The sequence below is a fragment of the Doryrhamphus excisus genome, chromosome 9 (assembly GCF_030265055.1).
Source record: "Doryrhamphus excisus isolate RoL2022-K1 chromosome 9, RoL_Dexc_1.0, whole genome shotgun sequence".
Lineage (NCBI taxonomy): Eukaryota > Metazoa > Chordata > Actinopteri > Syngnathiformes > Syngnathidae > Doryrhamphus > Doryrhamphus excisus.
In genome coordinates this window covers 427,501-451,914 of record NC_080474.1, presented here as the reverse complement: position 1 = coordinate 451,914, position 24,414 = coordinate 427,501, and the positions used below count along the sequence as shown (strand labels likewise).

The window sequence follows — 24,414 nt, the reverse complement described above, 5'->3', positions numbered from 1 at the left end:
ATATGCTTAGCTTTAGAATAACCTGTCAAATATCGTGTGCATAAATTATCTAATCGTACACGGTACAAGTACTTATTGTATTTAAGTTGTAGTTGTGACTTTAACCCCCCAACCCACCCGAACCAACTATAATCATGTGCTCGTATGGCAGTTTGAAATACATTTAATTTTACGAGCATCTGTGTCTTATGTTATGTGGTTTGACACATCCCATCGTCTCAACTGTCAGTCAGCTGACTATTACATCCGCTTTGTCACGTTTGTGGAAGTGACTGCTTTTATCGTCTTTTCGCAGAGATTAGAAAAGAGGATCTATGGCACAAAAACATGTTTAAACATGTTTACAACGAGTTATTTCCTTTCAAACCCACCCGCAGTCACAATCGAAAGACGGTGTTTCGACACCAGACAAAAGCAATAGAACGAAAGCGATGAAGCAATGAGAACAGTTTGCTGTCGCTACTTCATTTCGACTGACCCTCGAGAAACGTTATTAAAATGCAATGCAACTGTAGAGTACCTTTTTGAAAAAAACACGAGTGCTCTATGACAACTCTGCCAGTGTGACTCTGCGATTGACTAATCGAGCCTGAAGCGACTCACGAGCGACAAACACAAGGCGAAACGAGCTCAGCGATCGGCGTTCAGGGGTAAGAAGTCAAGTCAAGTAAGATCTAAACCGTATTCGTTGCCATTCTGCATTGTAACGCTCCCATTAAGGTAGGGAACATCTAATAGTTAAGTACACTCGAATTTAGAAGCAGCAGTGAGTCGGAAACAGTAAACACGTGGGGTCTAGGACTGTCTCGGTTTGTTGCACGGGGATAGCCGGGCGGACGGGGTTAGCAATCTAATGAGTTGCTCCATTGGCCAAATACGTTGATATCCGCCCTTTCGGGAGGTGTAGTACAGCTAAACAAACATGTAAACGTTGGTTAGCATGTTGCTACTAGAAACTATTTGAGTTTGTATTGATTAATGAGTAGTCATGTATACCACGTCAATGTAAAAACGAGTTACTTCATGATGCTTGAATGGTGCCCAAAAACATACATTGAATGTGGTCGTTTTCAGATTCACGCCATATTATAATAGATAGCAGTAACAGCACTGCAGTGTTACAGTACTATTATTTACACTTCATAGAACGGATTAATAATGGCAATAATTACCACTAGTCACCATTTGTAGTTACTATACGGTTTCAAGTGATATATGCTGCAAGTATTTATGCTGCTAATGTTTTATTTGATTGTTTTCATTTCAAACTACTGCTTAGACGGTTACATCCAATATGGCTATGTTTCTGCTTGGACTTATTGTGTGTCCTTAATGGTTTGCTTCCACAGCACCACCTTGAGGCCACGCACCATGGGTTTGACCAAGCAGTACCTGCGCTACGTCTCCGGCGCCGTCTTTGGAGTGATTGGCAGCCAGAAAGCAAACATCGCCTACGTGACGCTCCGGGGTGGAGAGAGAGGACGCTATGTCGCCGTGGCAGCGTGCGAACACGTCTTCATCTGGGACACCCGCAAAGCGGAAAAGGTGTGTCGTTGTGACATTCACTTCTACAACCGATGATTTAACCTTTGACACTCTGCTTGTCCAGGTCTTAATCCTTCAGGGTCAGAAACACAATGTGACTTTTCTGTGCCCCTCCCCTGATGGTGTCCACATTGCTGTGGGGTACGAGGACGGCGCCGTGAGGATCTTCAGTCTGCTCAATGGCGAGAGCAACGTCTCCTTCAATGGCCACAAGTCTGCCGTTACAGTCATACGCTACGACGCGCTGGGGGCGCGGCTCGTCACTGGCTCCAACGTAAGTCAGACACCAAATGCTGGCTGTCCTAAAAATGCGAGCGATGGCACGTCCTCGTCTTTATGAAACGATTTCCCATCCAGGACACAGACGTGATCGTGTGGGACGTTGTCAACGAGTGCGGGCTGTACCGACTGCAAGGCCACAAAGACGTCATCACTCAGGCGCTCTTCCTTCAGGACAAGAACCTCTTGGTTACCAGGTGAGCGTCATCACATGACACACTCACCAATAAAGGCGTGGACGCGTCATTCACGCTGCTCTTCTTGGACTGTCAACATCACAGCTCCAAGGACAGTTTTGTCAAGTGGTGGGACCTGGACACGCAGCACTGCTTCAAGACCATGATGGGCCACCGCAGTGAGGTGAGGAGAAGAAGAGATGCTAACAAACATGCTAGCTTCATTGGCCACTCCAAATTGTCCTTAGGTATGAATGTGGGTGGGAATGGTTGTTTGTCTATATGTGCCTTGGCACCAGACTTGTCCGCCGGGACAACAGATAAGCTCCACAGACAGTCCCATCATCATGTGTTCGTGAGCCGCCATATAGAGTATTAATGTGCTCTTTGTGTCGTGTTCAGGTGTGGGCCATGGCGTTCCTTAACGGCGACAAGCGTCTGTTAACGGGCTCCGCCGACAGCGAGCTGAGAGCGTGGGACATCAGCTACCTGCAGGAGGTGAGGCCTCCCTGATAGGCGCTAGGAAGCATGGCGTCCAGACAGGAAGTAGTAGTGTCTGCATGTGCTGTGTGCAGGAACAAGCTGAGGGCGAGCCCAAAGAGAAGAAGGGGAAAACTCTTCTGGAGGAGGACAGCGACGGGAATGACGACCATATGGACGAGAGTCCAGAAGACGTAAGTACAATGTGTGTTTTTGGTTGGTTTGGGTTTTTTTTTTTTACTTTCCATGTGACTTTAATGTTTGTCTTTTAGCGGATTTTGACTTGTAAGAAAGCCGGCTCCATCCTCCGCGAGGCCAGAGACAGGGTGGTGTCTCTGACCTTTGACAGCAAGGCCAGAGTCATCGCTTGTCATGTGAGTATACACACACACACACACACACACACACACCGATGACATCATGACGAGGGTCCGACTGATGTTGACGTCTTTTATAAACCAATCAGAGATTGTGTCTCAATTTATTAGCATGCATGCAGGTAAGATGCTCCCTGTATGCTACAGACCTTCCACAAAAGAGCGCTGCAGAGCGGGGGGGGGGGGAGCTTACCTGGCATGCCCTTATAAGGACGTCTGGCTCCCTGTGACGTCACAAAGAACCAATGTTTGAAAGCGAGTTTTCAGAGCTATCCCTAACTTCTCTGAGGGCTCACTTCCAAACGCACAAACCTCATGATCTGACAGTGAAACTTTGGGATGGTTCAACCCGAGAATGCAACATTCCAACGACATTTATAGGTCAGAAAAGTGGAAATAGCGTCATAGGTCCCCATCCTTATCTACTTATCAGTGCTCATGTCAAACTTGATCAAAATGTGACCAAGCAAAATTCACATTTTCTCCTGGCATTATTATAAATTTCATCGATCACATAATTCTGTTCAATATTTCAAAAGTTTGGGAACCACTGCTCTGCTTCATGTCAAACTTCTCATCAAATGTGTTTTTGACCCATCAGGGCAACGACTCCGTCCTGGAGCTGTTCACTGTGCTGTCAGAGCAGGAAGTGGAGAAGATGATGGCCAAGAAGCTGAGGAAAGCTAAAAAGAAGGCAGCCAAGTAAGCAATGAAGCACCCTTGGGCGGATGGTAGGATTAGATGCTTGTTGCGGGGCTCCCCCTGCTGGCGGGAGGTGTTATTTGGGGCCTTTTGATTTCTAATGGAAAGGGAATTCACTGTTAAATTGATGTCACGTGAATGGCCTCTCCATCGTGGCGACGAGATCTCACCACAAACACTAACCCCCCACCCCCCACCCCAGGACACCGGTGAAAGTTGGTAGACACTCCTCGTACAGAGCATAAATTAGCTAGCGTTGTTAGCTTAGTTTAGCAGCACACGCTGGTGTGGGAATGAGCCCTTGTGTCAGTCATACAGTCTTTGTCTCGGTGGGTGGAGGCGGGGCTGCTAGCATGCGCACACAGAGTGCAGACGAGGTAACCTGGTAGAAATATATTATTGTATTTTGTCATTCTACTTTTCTTAAAATGAACGTTCAAGTCTTGATCTCGTAGACCCAATCTGGTCTCATGATAAATAACCAAGTGGCTGGAAGAAGTTGTAGGATGTAGCATATTGTGTCAGATGATGATGATGGTGATGATGATGGTACTTATGCTTCAGAACAGCGAATGCTGACGGCGAGGAGCCAGTTGTGGAGAAGAAGCTGAAGGACGAGATCGTCCGACTGTGCAACGTGAAGGCGTCCGCCAAGATCAGGTGCGCACGAAGTCCTCCGTGTTTCCGAGCAGCAGGAAGAAGTCCTCACGTGTTTCACGTCCTCAGCTCGGTGGACTGCCTGCTGTGCGGCGGTGGCGGCGAGCTGAAGGTGGCGCTGCTGCTGCAGAACAACACCATCGAGACCTACAGGCTGAAGACGTCGGATAAGACGCCGGCGGCCGACAAGGTGGCGCGCCTGACTCTGAGCGGCCATCGCACCGACGTCCGAACGCTGGCCTTCAGCTCGGACAACCTGGCCATCCTGTCGGCGTCGGGCGACACGGTCAAAGTGTGGAACAGGTACGCCGCTCGTGGATCCTCCAGAACGACTTCTGATTGGCTGCGGTGGACTCATAGTTCCACATATCAGGGTTGTTGCTTTGCATGCAGTCTAACCGTGTTTGATGTTGCAGGTCCACCCTGCAGGTCATCCGTACCATGGCCTGCGAGTACGCCCTCTGCTCCCTCTTTGTGCCCGGAGACAGACAGATCATCCTGGGCACCAAGGTACCGCCCCCCTCCACGCCATCCGTGGAAACACGCACTGGATTCTCTTCACGCGTTTATCATGTTGTTAGCATGTTGTTATCATGTTGTTAGCATGTTGTTATCATGTTAGCATGTTGTTATCATGTTGTCAGCATGATGTCAGCATGATGTTATCATGTTAGCATGTTGTCAGCATGATGTTAGCATGTTGTTAGCATGTTGTCAGCATGATGTCAGCATGATGTTATCATGTTAGCATGTTGTCAGCATGTTGTCAGCATGATTTTATCATGTTAGCATGTTGTCAGCATGATGTTATCATGTTAGCATGATGTTAGCATGTTGTTAGCATGTTGTTAGCATGTTGTCAGCATGATGTCAGCATGATGTTATCATGTTAGCATGTTGTTAGCATGTTGTCAGCATGTTGTCAGCATGATGTCAGCATGATGTTATCATGTTAGCATGTTGTCGGCATGTTGTTATCATGTTAGCATGTTGTTATCATGTTGTCAGCATGATGTCAGCATGATGTTATCATGTTAGCATGTTGTCAGCATGATGTTAGCATGTTGTTAGCATGTTGTCAGCATGATGTCAGCATGATGTTATCATGTTAGCATGTTGTCAGCATGTTGTCAGCATGATTTTATCATGTTAGCATGTTGTCAGCATGATGTTATCATGTTAGCATGATGTTAGCATGTTGTTAGCATGTTGTTAGCATGTTGTTAGCATGTTGTCAGCATGATGTCAGCATGATGTTATCATGTTAGCATGTTGTTAGCATGTTGTCAGCATGTTGTCAGCATGATGTCAGCATGATGTTATCATGTTAGCATGTTGTCGGCATGTTGTCGGCATGTTGTCGGCATGTTGTCGGCATGTTGTTATCATGATGTTATCATGATGTTATCATGATGTTAGCATGTTGTTAGCATGTTGTTAGCATGTTGTTATCATGTTCTTATCATGTTCTTATCATGTTCTTATCATGTTCTTATCATATTCTTATCATGTTGTTGCTTTGTGTCAGAGTGGGAAGCTGCAGATCTTCGAGTTGGCCTCGGGTCGCCTCCTGGAGACGGTGGATGCCCACGACGGAGCCCTGTGGTCTCTGTGCCTGGCCCCAGACCAGGTACAGTACAACTAGGGGGGTTTATCTCATTTGCATACGTAATAATGCTTAATAATGCAGGTGCGTCTCAAGGTCATGTGATGTTTTGGTGTTTGTGCGTCCTGTAGAGGGGCATCATGACCGGAGGTGCAGACAAGATGGTCAAGTTTTGGGACTTTGCGCTGATAAAGGATAAGGAGATCAGGCAGACGTAAGTAAACCTCCTCCATAGTCTTAAGGACGTGGACGTTCCTTTGGCGGGTTCCAGCGCCACGTGCATGTGGTCCTCACGCCCGTCCTGCATGTGGTCCTCACGCCCGTCCTGCATGTGGTCCTCACGCCCGTCCTGCATGTGGTCCTCACGCCCGTCCTGCATGTGGTCCTCACGCCCGTCCTGCATGTGGTCCTCACGCCCGTGTGTGTTGCAGGAGGCTGACGTTGAACCACGCTCGCACGTTGCAGCTGGAGGAGGACGTCCTGTGTGTGAAGTTCTCTCCCGACCACAGGCTCCTCGCCGTGTCCTTGCTGGACTGCACCGTCAAAGTCTTCTACACGGACACGCTGAAGGTACGTGCGTCTGCTCACACGGACTCACCGCCCGTGACCCGCCTCGCCCAACAAACCTCTCTGCTTGGTCCCGCCGCAGTTCTTCCTGTCGCTGTACGGACACAAGCTGCCCGTGCTTTGTCTGGACATCTCACACGTGAGTACTCGCCAGGTGGAGGAACATCTAGCTCATGTGGGAGGCACGTTTGGAGCTTCAACTTTTAGGGGTGGAAGTGGCCTCCTAGGCCACATTTGATGGTTTTAGCCTTTTGGAAGTTACGTTATGCTTAAAAACATCTCAAACATCATACACAATTATTGGGCGGCCATCTGCCTCCACCGCTTGGATTTCAGGACAGTACGCTGATCGCCACCGGCTCGGCGGACCGCAACGTGAAGATCTGGGGTTTGGACTTTGGCGACTGTCACCGCTCCATGTTTGCTCACGATGACAGGTCAGGAAGCCCCCGTTGGTCATCTTCTCACGTCCTGGCTAACGTCCCGTGTCTTCCTGCAGCGTCATGTTCCTCCAGTTCGTCCCCAAGACGCATCTGTTCTTCACGGCGGGCAAGGACAAGAAGATCAAACAGTGGGACGCCGACAAGTTTGAGCACATCCAGACCCTGGAGGTCAGTCTCGATGCCACCTGAACCACAGACCCCGCCCCTGACTGTTGCTCTCCTTCCCCCGTCAAGGGCCACCATCGTGAGGTGTGGTGTCTGAGCATCAGCCCCAACGGCGACCATCTTGTCTCATCGTCACATGACAAGTCCCTGCGCCTGTGGGAGAGGACCAGGGAGCCCATCATCCTCGAGGAGGAGAGGGAGATGGTGAGGAGGAGCAGCAGGAGGAGGAGGACCATGGAACACGTCTTTTATTCAAGTGTATGTTTATATGACAGGTTCGAGAAGCCGAGTTTGAGGAGAGCCTGGCCAAAGGAGATGCTCCGGTGGTGAGTAGATGTCGTCCTCGCCCTGTCATCCCACCATGTTCCTTAGCCAATGGTGTGTTTCCACGGTGATTCCCCAGGTGCCCGGAGAGACCCAAGGCGAGGCCGCGCCGGCCGCCAAGAAGACCGTGGAGACCGTGAAAGCTGTAGGTGGACCTCCATGTGGCGAGCTTTGCTGACTCCGAGCTGAGGAATGAACACCAGCTGATGGTTTGTGTTTGTGTGCCAGGCGGAACGCATCATGGAGGCTCTGGAGCTCCTCAGGGAAGAGACCAGGAAGATGGAGGAGCATAAATATGCTTGTGAGAGCGCCGGAAAAGAGGTGGGGAACCCGTTATGTCTCTGACCACCCAGGTGACCACAACGTCCCATTCACCAAGAAGGAATCCTACTTTTGGGAAATGAGCGTATGGCAGATGTGGAGCGTATAGATCATTCTAATAATAACCACGGTGGCTTTGTCCTGCAGCTGGCGCCCCCCAAGCCCAACCCCATCCTGGCAGCGTCTGGCAACGTGTCCGTGAGTCCCACTCAGCATTCTAATGTTCACCTCCTCATGCATTGAGTCCACTCATAAGATCTGTGGTGCCGTTCTAGCCGTCCCGCTACGTTCTGGACGTCATCAAGAAGGTCCGCTCAAGGTGAGACGGCGCCTCAAGGTCACGTGATTGCCCCCACCTTCCCAAAACCAGACACTGGGTTCTGATGTTGTGGTGTGTGTTTAGCGAACTGGAGGTGTCCCTCATGGTCTTGCCCTTCCCGTACGTCCCCGAGCTGCTGGACCTCTTCAACGACTTCATCCAGCAGGGCCTGGACGTGGAGCTGGTGTGTCGGTGCCTCTTCTTCCTGCTCAAGTGAGGGCCATGGCCTCATATCCTCATAACATCATATCATCATATCATCATATCATCATATCATCATATCCTCATAACATCATATCCTCATATCATCATATCCTCATATGCTCATATCATATCCTCATATCATCATATCATCATATCCTCATATCATCATATCATCATATCCTCATATCCTCATATCATCATATCCTCATATCATCATATCATATATCCTCATATCATGTTCTCATATCATATCCTCATATCATCATATCCTCATATGCTCATATCATCATATCATCATATCATCATATCCTCATATGCTCATATCATATCCTCATATCCTCATATCATCATATCATCATATCATCATATCATCATATCATCATATCCTCATATGCTCATATGCTCATATCATCATATCATCATATCATCATATCATATCATCATATCATCATATCCTCATATGCTCATATCATATCATCATATGCTCATATCCTCATATCATCATATCCTCATATCCTCATATGCTCATATCATATATCCTCATATCATCATATTCTCATATCATATCCTATATCATATCCTCATATCATCATATCCTCATGCTCATATCATCATATCCTCATATGCTCATATCATATCATCATATCCTCATATCATATCATCATATCCTCATATCATCATATCCTCATATCATCATATCCTCATATCATCATATCCTCATGCTCATATCATATCATCATATCCTCATATCATCATATCCTCATATCATCATATCCTCATATCCTCATATCATATGCTCATATCATATCCTCATATGCTCATAACATCATATCCTCATATGCTCATATGCTCATATATCATCATATCCTCATATCATCATATCCTCATATCATCATATCCTCATATGCTCATATCATATCCTCATATCATCATATCCTCATATCCTCATATCCTCATATCCTCATATCCTCATATCCTCATATCATATTATCATATCATCATATCATCATATCCTCATATGCTCATATCATATCCTCATATCATCATCATATCTGTCTTTTTTTCCAGGATTCATTTTGGTAAGATCTCCAGCAGCCAGAAGCTTCTCGGCATCATGGATGCTCTTCGCACCAACACGCTCTCCAAAGTGCAGGAGATCCGAGTAAGTCTCCGCCGGGCGAGACGGACGCCCCCGGCCGCCCCACCCTCATCGCTTTCTTCTCCCGCCCGCAGGACCTGATGGGCTTCAACAGCGCCGCCCTGCAGTTCCTCCAGCGGGAGATGGAGAGTAAAGAAGAAGTGATGTTCTTCATGGACGCCACCGAGAGGCTGAAGGAGAAGAAGAAGAGGAGGAGGAAGCGAGAGAGAGCCGTGCTCGCCATCGCTTGAATGAACGAAGCTTCTCCCCTCAGATGGAATGCGAGACTTCCTGTTAGCTCATGACCACGCTGTCCCACGAGGGGGCCCCTCCCTCCGCCCGCCCCCCACCCCGAGTGGCTCCTGACACCGAGAGGGAGGAGATGTGGTTTGACTTTACAAGCTTGGAACTTTTCACCACCATTTGTTATAGGAACCCCCCCCCCCCCCCAACCACGGCAACCTTCATACTCGGGAAGAACTTATACTGATATATAAGTATATACTTACTTGTATATATACTATATATATATATATATATATATATATATATACAGTGGGGCAAAAAAGTATTTAGTCAGCCACCAATTGTGCAAGTTCTCCCACTTAAAAAGATGAGAGAGGCCTGTAATTTTCATCATAGGTACGCTTCAACTATGAGAGACAAAATGAGAAAAAAAAATCCAGATAATCATATTGTTTGATTTTTAAAGAATTTATTTGCAAATCATGGTGGAAAATAAGTATTTGGTCAAAAACAAAAGTTCATCTCAATACTTTGTGATATACCCTTTGTTGGCAATGACAGAGATCAAACGTTTTCTGTAACTCTTCACAAGATTTTCACACACTGTTGTAGGTATTTTGGCCCATTCCTCCATGCAGATCGCCTCTAGAGCAGTGATGTTTAGGGGCTGTCGCTGGGCAACACGGATTTTCAACTCCCTCCAAAGATTTTCTATGGGGTTGAGATCTGGAGACTGGCTAGGCCACTCCAGGACCTTGAAATGCTTCTTATGAAGCCACTCCTTCGTTGCCCGGGCGGTGTGTTTGGGATCGTTGTCATGCTGAAAGACCCAGCCACGTTTCATCTTCAGTGCCCTTGCTGATGGAAGAAGGTTTTCATTCAGAATCTCACGATACATGGCCCCATTCATTCTCCCATTTACACGGATCAGTTGTCCTGGTCCCTTTGCAGAAAAACAGCCCCAGAGCATGATGTTTCCACCCCCATGCTTCACAGTAGGTGTGGTGTTGTTTGGATGCAACTCAGCATTCTTTCTCCTCCAAACACGACGAGTTGAGTTGATACCAAAAAGTTCTATTTTGGTTTCATCTGACCATATTACATTCTCCCAATCCTCTTCTGGATCATCCAAATGCTCTCTAGCAAACTTCAGACGGGCTTGGACATGTACTGGCTTCAGCAGGGGGACACGTCTGGCACTGCAGGATTTGAGTCCCTGGCGGCGGAGTGTGTTACTTATGGTAGCCTTCGTTAATATGGTCCCAGCTCTCTGCAGGTCTTTCACTAGGTCCCCCCGTGTGGTTCTGGGATTTTTGCTCACCGTTCTTGTTATCATTTTGACCCCACGGGGTGAGATCTTGCGTGGAGCCCCAGATCGAGGGAGATTATCGGTGGTCTTGTAGGTCTTCCATTTTCTCACAATTGCTCCCACAGTTGATTTCTTCACACCAAGCTGCTTAACTATTGCAGATTCAGTCTTCCCAGCCTGGTGCAGGTCTACAATTTTGTTTCTGATGTCCTTTGACAGCTCTTTGGTCTTGGCCATAGTGGAGTTTGGAGTGTGACTGTCTGAGGTTGTGGACAGGTGTCTTTTATACTGATAACCAGTTCAAACAGGTGCCATCAATACAGGTAACGAGTGGAGGACAGAGGAGCTTCTTAAAGAAGAACTTACAGGTCTGTGAGAGCCACAAATCTTGCTTGTTTGTAGGTGACCAAATACTTATTTTCCACCATGATTTGCAAATAAATTCTTTAAAAATCAAACAATGTGATTATCTGGATTTTTTTTTCTCATTTTGTCTCTCATAGTTGAAGCGTACCTATGATGAAAATTACAGGCCTCTCTCATCTTTTTAAGTGGGAGAACTTGCACAATTGGTGGCTGACTAAATACTTTTTTGCCCCACTGTATATATATATATATATATATATATATATATATATATATATATATACGTGTATACAAGTAAGTAGTCTCGGCTTTGTTGTGGAAGTGGAAAAAAAAGTTTTACAATCAACTTCACTCGTCTTTTCCCCCAATTTTTCACGTTTTTAAATAAATATTCCATATCTTCATTGGTTTAAAATGTTCTTTTTGTAATATTATCATTTTATTCCCATTTTATATCATTTTTCCCAACCTGTTTCCAAAAATTCCAACTCCAAATATTCCGACTTAGAAAAACCAAACTATTCTTTCTTTCTTTACTATTTGAACCCTCCTACTAAAATGACACAAATTTCCCTCATAATACTATTATGATATTATTATAATAATACTAATTTATTCTCATAAAACTGCCTCCATAATTTTTTGAAATTATTCTCATGAAATTAGCATTTTTCCCCGTTTATGCTGAGTTTTAAACATTTTTCCAAATATTGCTATTTTTTTCATCAATCATAAATGTTTTTTATTGCCATATTATAACTTTCCCAACCCAGTTTTCCAAACATTCCGTGTGGTGTTTTCCTCAAACTATTGCAACTTATTATTGCAACTAACTATTGCGACATCTCCTAAATACTAAAATGATGTTATTTTCCATCATAATATTGCACGTTTATGCTCATAAGATTGAGACTTATTTTCTTGTGATAATTATCTTAATATTTGGACTTTATTCTTATGAAATTACAGCTGTTTTCTGCCATTTATGCTGGATTTGAAAGAAATAGATGAATAAACTTCAATAATATCATTTTCCCCAACTCAATTTCAATTCAATTATTTAATTATTTAATATATCAATTATTTAAGAAAAAAATATTTATTCAATTCATTTAAGAAAATGAATTGAAAAGCACCCAAGTCCCGCCCAGGAAGTAAGGACTTATGTTCTCTAGATGGCAGCCTTGACTTTGCTTTGAGCTTCGGCATTCATTCACAGCTCCCTCCATGCAACTGGACGTATGACGTATGACGTATGACGGCCACTGGGGGGCGACAAAAGTCCAGTATGGCAAGGAGGACCCGCCGTGCCGGTAAGAGCTTTTCTTTTCCATGTTGTTGTCAAGCTTTTGCCGTCATTGCTGTCATTGTTGGAGGACTCGGTGCCAAAGAACCGTCGGTTGTTGTGATGAGCAGCATAACAGCCAGAAAGGATTCATGAAACAAACGTGTAAACACTCCAAAGCCGCCATGTTTTGATGGGACGGTGTTCCAACAACGGAAGATTCCGTCATGTCCGGTGGGAATGCGATCTTCACTCATGTATTTTTATTCTATGACGCCTTAAGAAGGATTGTTACTTCCTGCTCGGACTTTAACACTTCCTTAATATGCAATTCATATTCCATATTTATTACAATGATTTATTATGATTATTAGGAAGTAGCACTTGTTTTATTTCAAATTTATTGTTTACATTTTTATTAATTGTATTTCAATTTGAGTCTTTTAATATTCCGAAATGTTGATGAATTGATGATTTAAAATAATATATTTTTAAAATTTTCTATTTTGTGGAATTAATGTCATTTTAAAACAATTATACATTTTTACATGTTTTATGTAATGAATAATTTATAATTTGAATTATTATTAGTTATTTATTATTACATTTTGAGCCTTTCAGTACCCCAACATTTTGGGTGCAGCGATGCTTTAAATCAAAAAATAAAATTTGATCCAATAAACCAACTAAATGTATATATATATATATATTACAATTTGATAAAAATGTCTCTCTTTCGGAATCAATACTGTATTATTTTATGTAATAAAAAACATTTTAATGTCATTAATGGTGTATTAATTAGAATTATCACCCACGTTATATCATTTAATGTTGAGCCTTTTAGCATTCCTAGATCAATCAGAAATCAATAAAGAAATCAAATGATCACAATTTGATCTGATAAACCAAACATATGTACGCTATCTAATCTTTCCTTTGAACTTAATACTTAATATAATACTTTCCATACCTTACTGTGTGGAAGAGATGGAAGATTTAGGACCACGACACGGTGGAAAGATGGGACCGAGCCACTAGGTGGCGCCACGCGGTGCAGCAGCCGAGTCTGGCCCATGAGGTGACCGGGCGGGCCGAAGCTTGCCCGGATAGGCCGAGTCAGGTGAAGGTGGCCTCGGTGTGGCCTCGGGGTGGCCTCGGGGTGGCCTCGGGGTGGCCTCGGGGTGGCCTCGGGGTGGCCTCGGGGTGGCCTCGGGCTGGCCTCCGGGTGGCCTCGGGGTGGCCTTGGGGTGGCCTCGGGGTGGCCTCGGGGTGGCCTCGGGATGGCCGAGCACCTCATCGCTCTTCTTGGCACTCCGGCGACTAGAAATAATAACAATAACAAAATGCCACATCAGTCCTCCGAGATGCCCCCCCCCCCCCCCCCCCCCCCCTCCCGGGACGTTTGAAGAAAAGCGTTAACTAGATCCAAATATTAGCTCTCCGCCCCAGAGCGCCACCTGGCGGACGTAAGGAACCATTTCAGCGGTGCTCTCTTCATGTTAGCGCTCGTAAACAGACATTCAATACCCGCCTTTGATAGCCGCCCGTTTATTCTGGCAGCCGCTCGTGTTTCTTCCCCCCCACAATGAAGCCACTGTGCTGCCGACCCGACGGCCCGTCGGTCCGTCGGCCCGCTCGCCTTTGGACAATCACGGCAACACAAGTGGGGCCTTCTGGCCCCGATGGGCTCCAAAAACACCTTTTCCACATTTTAACGAGACTTCTCTGCTGCCGGCGGATTTACGGGGTGGCGCTGGACCCCGAGGCGGAAGGACGTGGACGCGGACGTGGACGCGGACGCGTGCTCACGCTCGCTTCTCAAGGATGAGGTCTGGCCGCGTCACGTGACCCTCGCGACCTTTTCAGACCTCATTTCCCAAACCAGACCCTTTCTTGCTGGATTATTATTAGTAGTCAAAACTGCCCATGTTCACTTCCGGGTTTTAATAATAATAATAATAATAATAATAATAATAACAACAACAACAATAGGAAATAATTCAAATAAAATTGTTTGAATAATGTGAATAATGCATTAAATAACAATAAATATTTTAAAAATAAATAAACATTAAAAATAATATAAATAAGAAAAAAACATACCAAAATAAATGAAAATATGATTTACATATGAAGACAATATTTTAACTTTGAATACATTTAAATTTAATAACAATATGAAATAATTAAAAAAATAGCTATAATAATGAGAATAAGACATAAAATAAAATAAATCTAAATAAAAATAATAAAATAAAAAAATCCAACCAAATAAATGTAAATAGAATTGTCAAGAATATAGTTTCATTTTTATTAAAGTCAAAATGCTAATACCAAGCTAATAATAGCTAGAGTAAAAGAAATGCATGTGCCCGTTATTGTAAGTCATATTCAGATTTATGAGGCGGACGTTGAACCACAATCCCCCCCGACAGACTTGCAATTTCCTGTGCGAGAAAACACTCACTCAATCCACACGCTTGACAAAAAAACGTGGTGGTGGAACCCGCTGGCGGGAAACGTCAGGCCGCCGTCTCAACTCCGTTTTCCTCGTCGTATTTCCATCGGTGCTGCTTCCTGTCACAATCCATCAACAGCGACTCCACAATCCGCCTCTCCGCCTCCATTTATTCCAGGCTCAAGTTGCACTTCATAAATATTCCACACACACTTGGAAACACATGCTGGCCCGTCCAGACCCGAGCCAGACCCGAGCCAGACCCATGCAGACCCGAGCCACACGCGGCCTCGGTCCAAGCGACGTCCAGTAGGAACGCCATGAGAACACGCGTTTGGAATGCAGCCTGAAAGACCTCGATGGCTTTGGATCATCAAGTCCGCTTTATGAGATTCCTTCATGTGTCCTTCCCATGTGTCCTTCCCATGTGTCCTTCCCATGTGTCCTTCCCATGTGTCCTTCCCATGTGTCCTTCCCATGTGTCCTTCCCATGTGTCCTTCTCACGTGCCCTTCCCACGTGTCCTTCCCATGTGTCCTTCCCACGTGTCCTTCCCACGTGTCCTTCCCATGTGTCCTTCCCATGTGTCCTTCCCATGTGTCCTTCCCACGTGTCCTTCCCAAGTGTCCTTCCCATGTGTCCTTCCCACGTGTCCTTCCCACGTGTCCTTCCCACGTGTCCTTCCCACGTGTCCTTCCCACGTGTCCTTCCCACGTGTCCTTCCCACGTGTCCTTCCCAAGTGTCCTTCCCAAGTGTCCTTCCCACGTGTCCTTCCCACGTGTCCTTCCCACGTGTCCTTCCCACGTGTCCTTCCTACGTGTCCTTCCCAAGTGTCCTTCCCACGTGTCCTTCCCACGTGTCCTTCCCACGTGTCCTTCCCACGTGTCCTTCCCACGTGTCCTTCCCATGTGTCCTTCCCACGTGTCCTTCCCAAGTGTCCTTCCCATGTGTCCTTCCCACGTGTCCTTCCCAAGTGTCCTTCCCATGTGTCCTTCCCAAGTGTCCTTCCCACGTGTCCTTCCCACGTGTCCTTCCCATGTGTCTTTCCCACGTGTCCTTCCCACGTGTCCTTCCTACGTGTCCTTCCCAAGTGTCCTTCCCACGCCACAAAACAAACCATTTGGCCTCACAGCTCAGTTGGAGTTTCGAGAAAAAAAATGGCTGCCTTCTTTGTGTACACAGATAAGACGGATACCACGGATAACACGGATAACACGGATAACACGGATGACGTACAATGCCGTCAATGCTACCTTTCCATTCAAGTGCAGATTTTACAAACCAGATTTTTACCATCAACCTTTCTTCTCCATCCAATTCCCCCCCCAGGAGCTAACTAGCATCCATTAGTTCCTCATCAGTTTTGCCCCATTTGACCAAAAAAGTCATTTGTTGCGTGACGGGAAGACTTTGGTTTGTCTGGGTTATCTCCCACAATCCTCAGCGATGACCCGAAGCTCCCAATCATCGTCTCGAGTTTTTGGGCTGCAGATTTTAGGGCAAATGACCAAAGGTCCAATCATAAAAGTATAGATTATGTCAACTTGTGTAAGATTTATTTTCACATGTTTGCTCCTTTTGGGTCCAAACCCAAACCAGACTTTTCCTTCTGGATGTTTCTTCACCTTTCAGTCAGCTTTCTTGACTCGGACAAAACGTCTTTGTTGTTTTTTTAAACACAAGAAGTCTTGTTGGTTCTCATCAGGGGGCCAACGGTCCCCTGATGACCTCCTGACCCAAACTTCCTCCAGGCTTTTCCTTGTTGACCCACGCGGGGCCAGCGGCATGCTCCGTGCTTTGGGTGTCAAGTGTTGGCTCGAGGTGCGGGAGGCGGCACGGAGGTCATCACAGCTAACGTCTGTCAAGGGTCTTAGCCGCGTTTCAAGGTCGATGTGTGTGTTAAAGTTGGCACAAGACTCGGGAGCAGGAAGTCAACGTAAAGTAACACAACGTAAAGTAACACAACGTAACGTAAAGTAATGTAACATAACACAACATAAGATAACGTAATGTAACGTAACACAACGTAACGTAATGTAACGTAACACAACATAACGTAGCGTAATGTAACGTAACACAACATAGCGTAACGTAATGTAACGTAATGTAACGTAACGTAACGTAACGTAACACAACATAACGTAACACAACATAACGTAACGTAATGTAACGCAACACAACGTAATGTAACGTAACACAACGTACTGTAACGTAACGTAATGTAACGTAACGTAATGTAACGTAACGTAACGTAATGTAACGTAACACAGCATAGCGTAACGTAATGTAACGTAACACAACATAACATAACATAACACAACATAACGTAACGTAATGTAACGTAACACAACATAACGTAACGTAACGTAATGTAACGTAACGTAATGTAACGTAACACAACATAACGTAACACAACATAACGTAACGTAATGTAACGTAACACAACATAACGTAACACAACATAACGTAACGTAATGTAACGTAACACAACATAACGTAAGGTAACAACGGAGTGGTCTGCTCGGTTGATTTCGTAGGGCTCAATCATCATCGCCCCGTAGGACAATAAAACCAATGTTCTACATCTCAGATGAGTCACATGACAGGCACAAGTAGGTCAGCAGGTCATTGCAGGTCTGTGTGTGTGTAGCAGTGTGTGTGTGTCTGTGTGCGTGTGTATCAGTGTGTGTGTGTGTGTGTTTGCATTGACAGAAGGATGATAATAAGTCTGGAGTTGAAGCCTGAGTGCTGACGGACAACTTGCCCTGGAGAGTTGCACCCCCCCCCCCCCCTTGGTGTTTATGCACGTGTGTGTGTGGCGCCCCCCTGTGGGTTGCGGTAAGGACGCATCAGAAGCCAGGCCACGCCCTCAATGACTGATGGATTATTTGCTGCCAAGTCAAGGACGTTTTGCTTCATGGCGGCCATGTTGTTTTTTTTTAACCCATCTTGCTGACGTTTTCACCACACGTGTTCGTCAGTCCCCTGAAGGTGTGTACCTAATTTTCACTCAAGTTACAGTGGGGGGGGGGGGGGTTGGTTTCCACTTGCGGTTAAATATTAAATATACAAAATATGAAAAAATAAGTAAAATATAAGTAAATATATGTTCATGGAAATGAAACAAAACAGAATGAAGTCAAAATATTAAGAGAAAACACATTTTTACGACAATAAATATCAGGAGAAAAAAATAATTTTAGTAGCATAAAGTAGAAATATTAAAGATATGTTACTTTTATTATATTATGAAAAACAACAAAGAAAATTTTAATTTTTTTGTTGTGGAAAACATTAGAATGTGTATTTGAGAATAAAATGAAAATATTTTGGATATAAAGTCATAACTCCTAGAAAACAATTTCAACAAGAAGATGAAACAGTTGGGAGAAAAGAAAATGCTGCAACTTAATGAAAATAAAGTAAAAAAAAAAATTTTATTCTAACAAAATTAGTAAAAATAATGCCATTTTAGTAACATGAAGTTTAAATATAGTAAAGAAAGATGTTTTTATTTAGTAATATTATGAAAAACGAATAAAATAGTATTTTTTTTAAATAAGGTTGTAAAATAAAATCATGAGAAAAGTCATAATTCCAAGAAGAAAATGTACAAGAACAAAATTAGGGGCGTCCAATATCAGCATAAAAATGCAATATCAGCTGGAATTGAGCTTGGCAAATATCGGCATGTCATCCCTAATACAAAAGTGTATTTTTAAAGTTGCAATATGATAAACAAACGGAAGCTGTCATTTCTGGAAAATTAAGTTGTGGAAAAGGTTTTATTGAAAGATCGATTATTACAGCCATTATTTAAAAAAAACAGGAATTGGCTTTTTCACCTTGAAGTCGACTCACCGTATCGTCACGTCTTAGCGTGTCGGCTGTACGTGTGTCGCTTTACGTTCAAATCCGCATCCTTTCATCGGTCGCCATGTGGCCTTCATTGGGAAAAGGAATTAGCGCCATCGTGGATTTCACCGTGGGGACATTTTGACTGATCCTCCCAAAACGTTTGAATCGCATGACATGGTTTGTGTTTATGACGGCAGTAACGTCGTTAGCCGAGCTAAAAGGGCGTCTGACGGGTGACAGCCAAGTGAAGAAAAGCAACGTGCGGCATTGAACACGTGAACGGTAACATCTCACTGAGAAATAAATGGGGCAATGTTTATTGACCGACTGACATGATTGACAGCTCACATCTCCTTCTGGGTGGTCCGTCTCTGTGCTTCAAAGTTAGCCTCTCGGCTATTTTTTTCACCCATGTCTTCAACCCCCCCAGCCTAATCCGGGGGGGGGTCCAGCGAGGGCAACATAGTGAAAGATGAAAGGCAAGTTTATTTCTACAACACAATCCTTGGTAGGATCCTTGGTAGAATCCTTGGTAGCATCCTTGGTAGAATCCTTGGTAGAATCCTTGGTAGAATCCTTGGTAGCATCCTTGGTAGAATCCTTGGGTAGAATCCTTGGTAGAATCCTTGGTAGAATCCTTGGTAGGATCCTTGGTAGAATCCTTGGTAGAATCCTTGGTAGAATCCTTGGTAGAATCCTTGGGTAGAATCCTTGGTAGCATCCTTGGTAGAATCCTTGGTAGAATCATTGGTAGAATCCTTGGTAGGATCCTTGGTAGAATCCTTGGTAGGATCCTTGGTAGAATCCTTGGGTAGAATCCTTGGTAAAATCCTTGGTAGAATCCTTGGTAGGATCCTTGGTAGGATCCTTGGTAGAATCCATGGGTAGAATCCTTGGTAAAATCCTTGGTAGAATCCTTGGTAGGATCCTTGGAAGAATCCATGGGTAGAATCCTTGGGTAGAATCCTTGGTAGAATCCTTGGGTAGAATCCTTGGTAGAATCCTTGGGTAGAATCCTTGGGTAGAATCATTGGGTAGAATCCTTGAGTAGAACCCTGGGTAGAATCCTTGGGTAGAATCCTTGGTAGAATCCTTGAGTAGAACCCTGGGTAGAATCCTTGGGTAGAATCCTTGGGTAGAATCCTTGGTAGAATCCTTGGGTAGAATCCTAGGTAGAATCCTTGGGTAGAATCCTTGGTAGAATCCTTGGTAGGATCCTTGGTAGAATCCATGGGTAGAATCCTTGGTAAAATCCTTGGTAGAATCCTTGGTAGGATCCTTGGTAGAATCCATGGGTAGAATCCTTGGGTAGAATCCTTGGTAGAATCCTTGGTAGGATCCTTGGTAGAATCCATGGGTAGAATCCTTGGGTAGAATCCTTGGTAGAATCCTTGGGTAGAATCCTTGGTAGAATCCTTGGGTAGAATCCTTGGGTAGAATCATTGGGTAGAATCCTTGAGTAGAACCCTGGGTAGAATCCTTGGGTAGAATCCTTGGTAGAATCCTTGAGTAGAACCCTGGGTAGAATCCTTGGGTAGAATCCTTGGGTAGAATCCTTGGTAGAATCCTTGGGTAGAATCCTAGGTAGAATCCTTGGGTAGAATCCTTGGTAGAATCCTTGGGTAGAATCATTGGTAGAATCCTTGGGTAGAATCCCTGGTAGAATCCTTGGGTAGAATCATTGGTAGAATCCTTGGGTAGAATCCTTGGGTAGAATCCTTGGTAGAATCCTTGGGTAGAATCCTTGGGTAGAATCCTTGGTAGAATCCTGGGTAGAATCCTGGTTAAAACCCTTGGTAGAATCCTTGGGTAGAATCCTTGGGTAGAATCCTTGAGTGAATCCTTGGGTAGAATCCTGGGTAGAATCCTGGGTAGAATCCTTGGGTAGAATCCTTGGGTAGAATCCTTGGGTAGAATCCTTGAGTGAATCCTTGGGTAGAATCCTTGGGTGGATCCTTGCATAGTTGTGGTAGGACACATAGCAGCTGCTAATTAGCTGGCCTGAAGGACGCATGTACAGATGAATCATAGGGGTCTCATGATTGATCCCTGGGGAACACCACGGGTCGTTGCCGTTTGGTCTGAGAACTCCAACAAAGTTCTACTGACGATCCATCAATGCGATCCAGACTTCCTCATATGGGCTGCACTTGCCTTCACCCAGTACATGACGTACCTACAGTACATATCCAGAAGTCCTCAGGAGTGCTGAGTATGACCAATCTGGAAGATCTGGAAAGCTTTCTTTTGTGGGTTTGATTCCTGAAAGCTCACCAAGGCCGACGGTGCGATTCCTTTTTATTGACATCCACTGTCATAAAACGCCATAGAGATGCACGCTAGTTTTTCTGATGGGGGGTGGGGGGGGGGGGTGTAGGCCAACCTAGCCAGTCCGGTGAGGATTTCTAAAAATAACTTTTAAACTTGAACGTCTGTGATGGCGGTGATGCTGATTTAAACGCCGGAGGTGAAAAAGGCATCGACGTTCCTTATGAGTCTCCTGGAAGCTGAGGGAAACCTGCGGCGTGAACGTGACGAAGGACGGATGACTTGACAGGCAGCTGGATTTATTTCTAAGACCCCCCTGCCCCCCCCCCGTCCCCGACCCCCCCAGTCCATATAAATCACAATGAACTCTCGCTGGATGTGTTTTTTTTTCACTGTTAAACTGAAAGGAAAGCAAAAGGAAGTAAAACTATGAGAACAAAGTGACAATTTTAACAAGGATGTCCAAAACACCTCAAACATGTACTGCTGAATGAATACAAGGACCACAGGGGACCCCCCAGGGGACCCCACAGGGGACCCACCCCATGGTCCCTTCCCAAGGTTTCTCTTTTTCCCAAAATCCCAAATGGGGTTTTGAGTTTTTCCTAGCCCGGTTGGGGGGCTCCGATTAGGGAACGTTGTTGTCATGGATTGTTCATTGTTGTTCTTGTGAAGCCCTTCGAGGCCCTTCTGTGATATACTAGACTGTGGACTATAGACTTGACTTGACTTGACTCTTTTTACTGTGGTATAATGCCGCAGCACGGTGGTCTAGTGGTTAGCGCGCAGACCTCACAGCTAGGAGACCAGGGTTCAATTCCACCCTCGGGCATCTCTGTGTGGAGTTTGCATGTTCTCCCCGTGCATGCGTGGGTTTTCTCCGGGTACTCCGGTTTCCTCCCACATTCCAAAAACATGCTAGGTTAATTGGCCACTCCAAATTGTCCATAGGTATGAATGTGAGTGTGAATGGTTGTTTGTCTATATGTGCCCTGTGATTGGCTGGCCACCAGTCCAGGGTGTACCCCGTCTTACGCCCGAAGACAGCTGGGATAGGCTCCAGCACCCCCGCGACCCTCGTGAGGAAAAGCGGTAGAAAATGAATGAATGAATGAATAATGCCGCAGTTCCATAATAATTCATGATTAATAATTCATTAATTATTATTTGACATACATATCTTAAAATGTATTTATTTGGACAATATATCCTTATTTATTTTTATTTTATTTGGGCAAATATATGAAACATTACAGTGCAATCAATGAAAATATAACTTTCCATTACAATACATCCTTAGATTGGATATGTGGTTATACTATGTGGTTCATTCAGAAATACTACCAATAATATATATAATATAATATAATATTACAAAAAGTATTTCAACGTGGAACAGCTGTAGTAAATATTGTCTATGTGTTTTTTTTGGCATGAAGCTGCTCATTAAAGTACACACGTGCTGCCGCTCATGGAAACACGTATGCAATAACTAACACCTGCAAGGAGGTCCAAATACTTTCTCAATGTCTCCATCAGTCCAAGCCCCCCCCCCCCCCGACACCCCCCCCCCCCACAGGGAAATAGAAGAAGCACGAAGTCGGCAGCGACTGCTTCCTATTAGCGTTTAATGAAGTTAAAATATTTCTCTGCTTCTAAAGTCCAACAAGTCAGTGAAGTCTTTCCGTTGCTGTGACGTTCCTCGTTCCTCGTTCCTCGGCTCTCCGGGTTCCTCGCTTCTCCTTCCCGCCGACGGCCTGCGGCCATGTCCGACGTGTCATGTGATTAACTCAATAAAAGACGCTGGCCTCCGTCTGCACGCCGGCGCTCCTTTTGTTGACTTTTCATCACGGCTGCGTTCTGGTCTCTGATGGAAGAAACCAAACTCGACGTTCCAGCTTTGGGTTTCAGCCCGCGGACCAAAGTCGTGTCTGGGAAAATAACGAGTTTCTTTTCTTCAAATCTCCAAACCAAATTGCCAAGGCCAGAACGTGTTTGGGAATGGATCGGAACCGTTTGCTAGCTAAAACAACTGTTGCATTCAGGGGCACGCTTTGGTACGCATGTGATTAATTGGGATTAATTCTCTGTTTTGGAATGGAAATGGAACCGTTTGTAACCTAAAATAACTGTTGCATTCAGGGGCACGCTTTGGTACGCATGTGATTAATTGGGATTAATTCTCTGTTTTGGAATGGAAATGGAACCGTTTGTAACCTAAAATAACTGTTGCATTCAGGGGCACGCTTTGGTACGCATGTGCATGGGATTAATTGCGATTAATTCTCTGTTTGGGAATGGAAATGGAACCGTTTGCTAGCTAAAATAACTGTTGCATTCAGGGGCACGCTTTGGTACGCATGTGCATGTGATTAATTGGGATTAATTCTCTGTTTTGGAATGGAAATGGAACCGTTTGTAACCTAAAATAAGTGTTGCATTCAGGGGCACACTTTGGTACGCATGTGATTAATTGGGATTAATTCTCTGTTTTGGAATGGAAATGGAACCGTTTGTAACCTAAAACAACTGTTGCATTCAGGGGCACGCTTTGGTACGCATGTGCATGTGATTAATTGGGATTAATTCTCTGTTTTGGAATGGAAATGGAACCGTTTGTAACCTAAAATAAGTGTTGCATTCAGGGGCACGCTTTGGTACGCATGTGCATGTGATTAATTGGGATTAATTCTCTGTTTTGGAATGGAAATGGAACCGTTTGTAACCCAAAATAACTGTTGCATTCAGGGGCATGCTTTGGTACGCATGTGCATGTGATTAATTGTGATTAATTCTCTGTTTTGGAATGGAAATGGAACCGTTTGCTAGCTAAAATAACTGTTGCATTCAGGGGCACGCTTTGGTACGCATGTGCATGTGATTAATTGCGATTAATTCTCTCTGGTATAGCATGACTTGACCTTGAATTTATTCCGTTATTCACTTCTCTACCCCGAATATTCGAGAAGTTAGAGCAGATTTTAGTCTGAATCGGGTGAAAAATGAAGCAGTGGAAAGGTACCAAAAAAACAGGCAGAATAAGAATAAAATAAATGTTTCCTAAAAGAGAATAAATCCAGATGTTGAGGGTTCCCATAGAATATTGCTGCCGGCCTGCCACCAATCAATTGGGACCGCCACAGACGCTGTAGACTGGGTGCAAGCATCCGTGTTATCATGAATAAGGTGAAGATATGAAAGCTGCATGAGATCATGTTGTGTGAGTCGGAGTAAAAATAAAAGCCGGCTGAGCGTGACATCTTTTTCAGACATGTTGGCTCAGCGTTACGCGCTCATCTCTTCATCTGCACCACAAAT

At 44.7% G+C, this 24,414-nt stretch overlaps 1 protein-coding gene across 3 annotated transcripts; it reads left to right on the top strand.

Moving 5' to 3' along the window:
- The first annotated feature begins 236 nt into the window (after nucleotides 1–236).
- wdr3 (WD repeat domain 3) lies at nucleotides 237–10,270 on the top strand. 3 transcript variants are annotated; one of them, XM_058082565.1, is made up of 27 exons: nucleotides 237–667; nucleotides 1,350–1,545; nucleotides 1,610–1,819; nucleotides 1,903–2,021; nucleotides 2,106–2,184; nucleotides 2,403–2,498; nucleotides 2,576–2,674; nucleotides 2,753–2,854; nucleotides 3,459–3,559; nucleotides 4,124–4,219; nucleotides 4,286–4,519; nucleotides 4,633–4,726; nucleotides 5,745–5,846; nucleotides 5,954–6,036; nucleotides 6,254–6,392; nucleotides 6,472–6,528; nucleotides 6,726–6,826; nucleotides 6,889–7,000; nucleotides 7,067–7,201; nucleotides 7,273–7,323; nucleotides 7,401–7,466; nucleotides 7,550–7,642; nucleotides 7,790–7,840; nucleotides 7,918–7,961; nucleotides 8,046–8,174; nucleotides 9,234–9,327; nucleotides 9,399–10,270. In XM_058082565.1, the coding sequence occupies exons 2-27, from the start codon at nucleotides 1,372–1,374 to the stop codon at nucleotides 9,552–9,554; spliced, it is 2,817 nt and encodes a 938-aa protein (XP_057938548.1). In that variant the 5' UTR covers nucleotides 237–667; nucleotides 1,350–1,371; the 3' UTR covers nucleotides 9,555–10,270. The 3 variants fall into 3 exon arrangements, with proteins under 3 accessions (XP_057938548.1, XP_057938546.1, XP_057938547.1); XM_058082563.1 differs by having other exon boundaries at nucleotides 238–650; XM_058082564.1 differs by having other exon boundaries at nucleotides 647–720.
- Nucleotides 10,271–24,414: the final 14,144 nt, after the last annotated feature.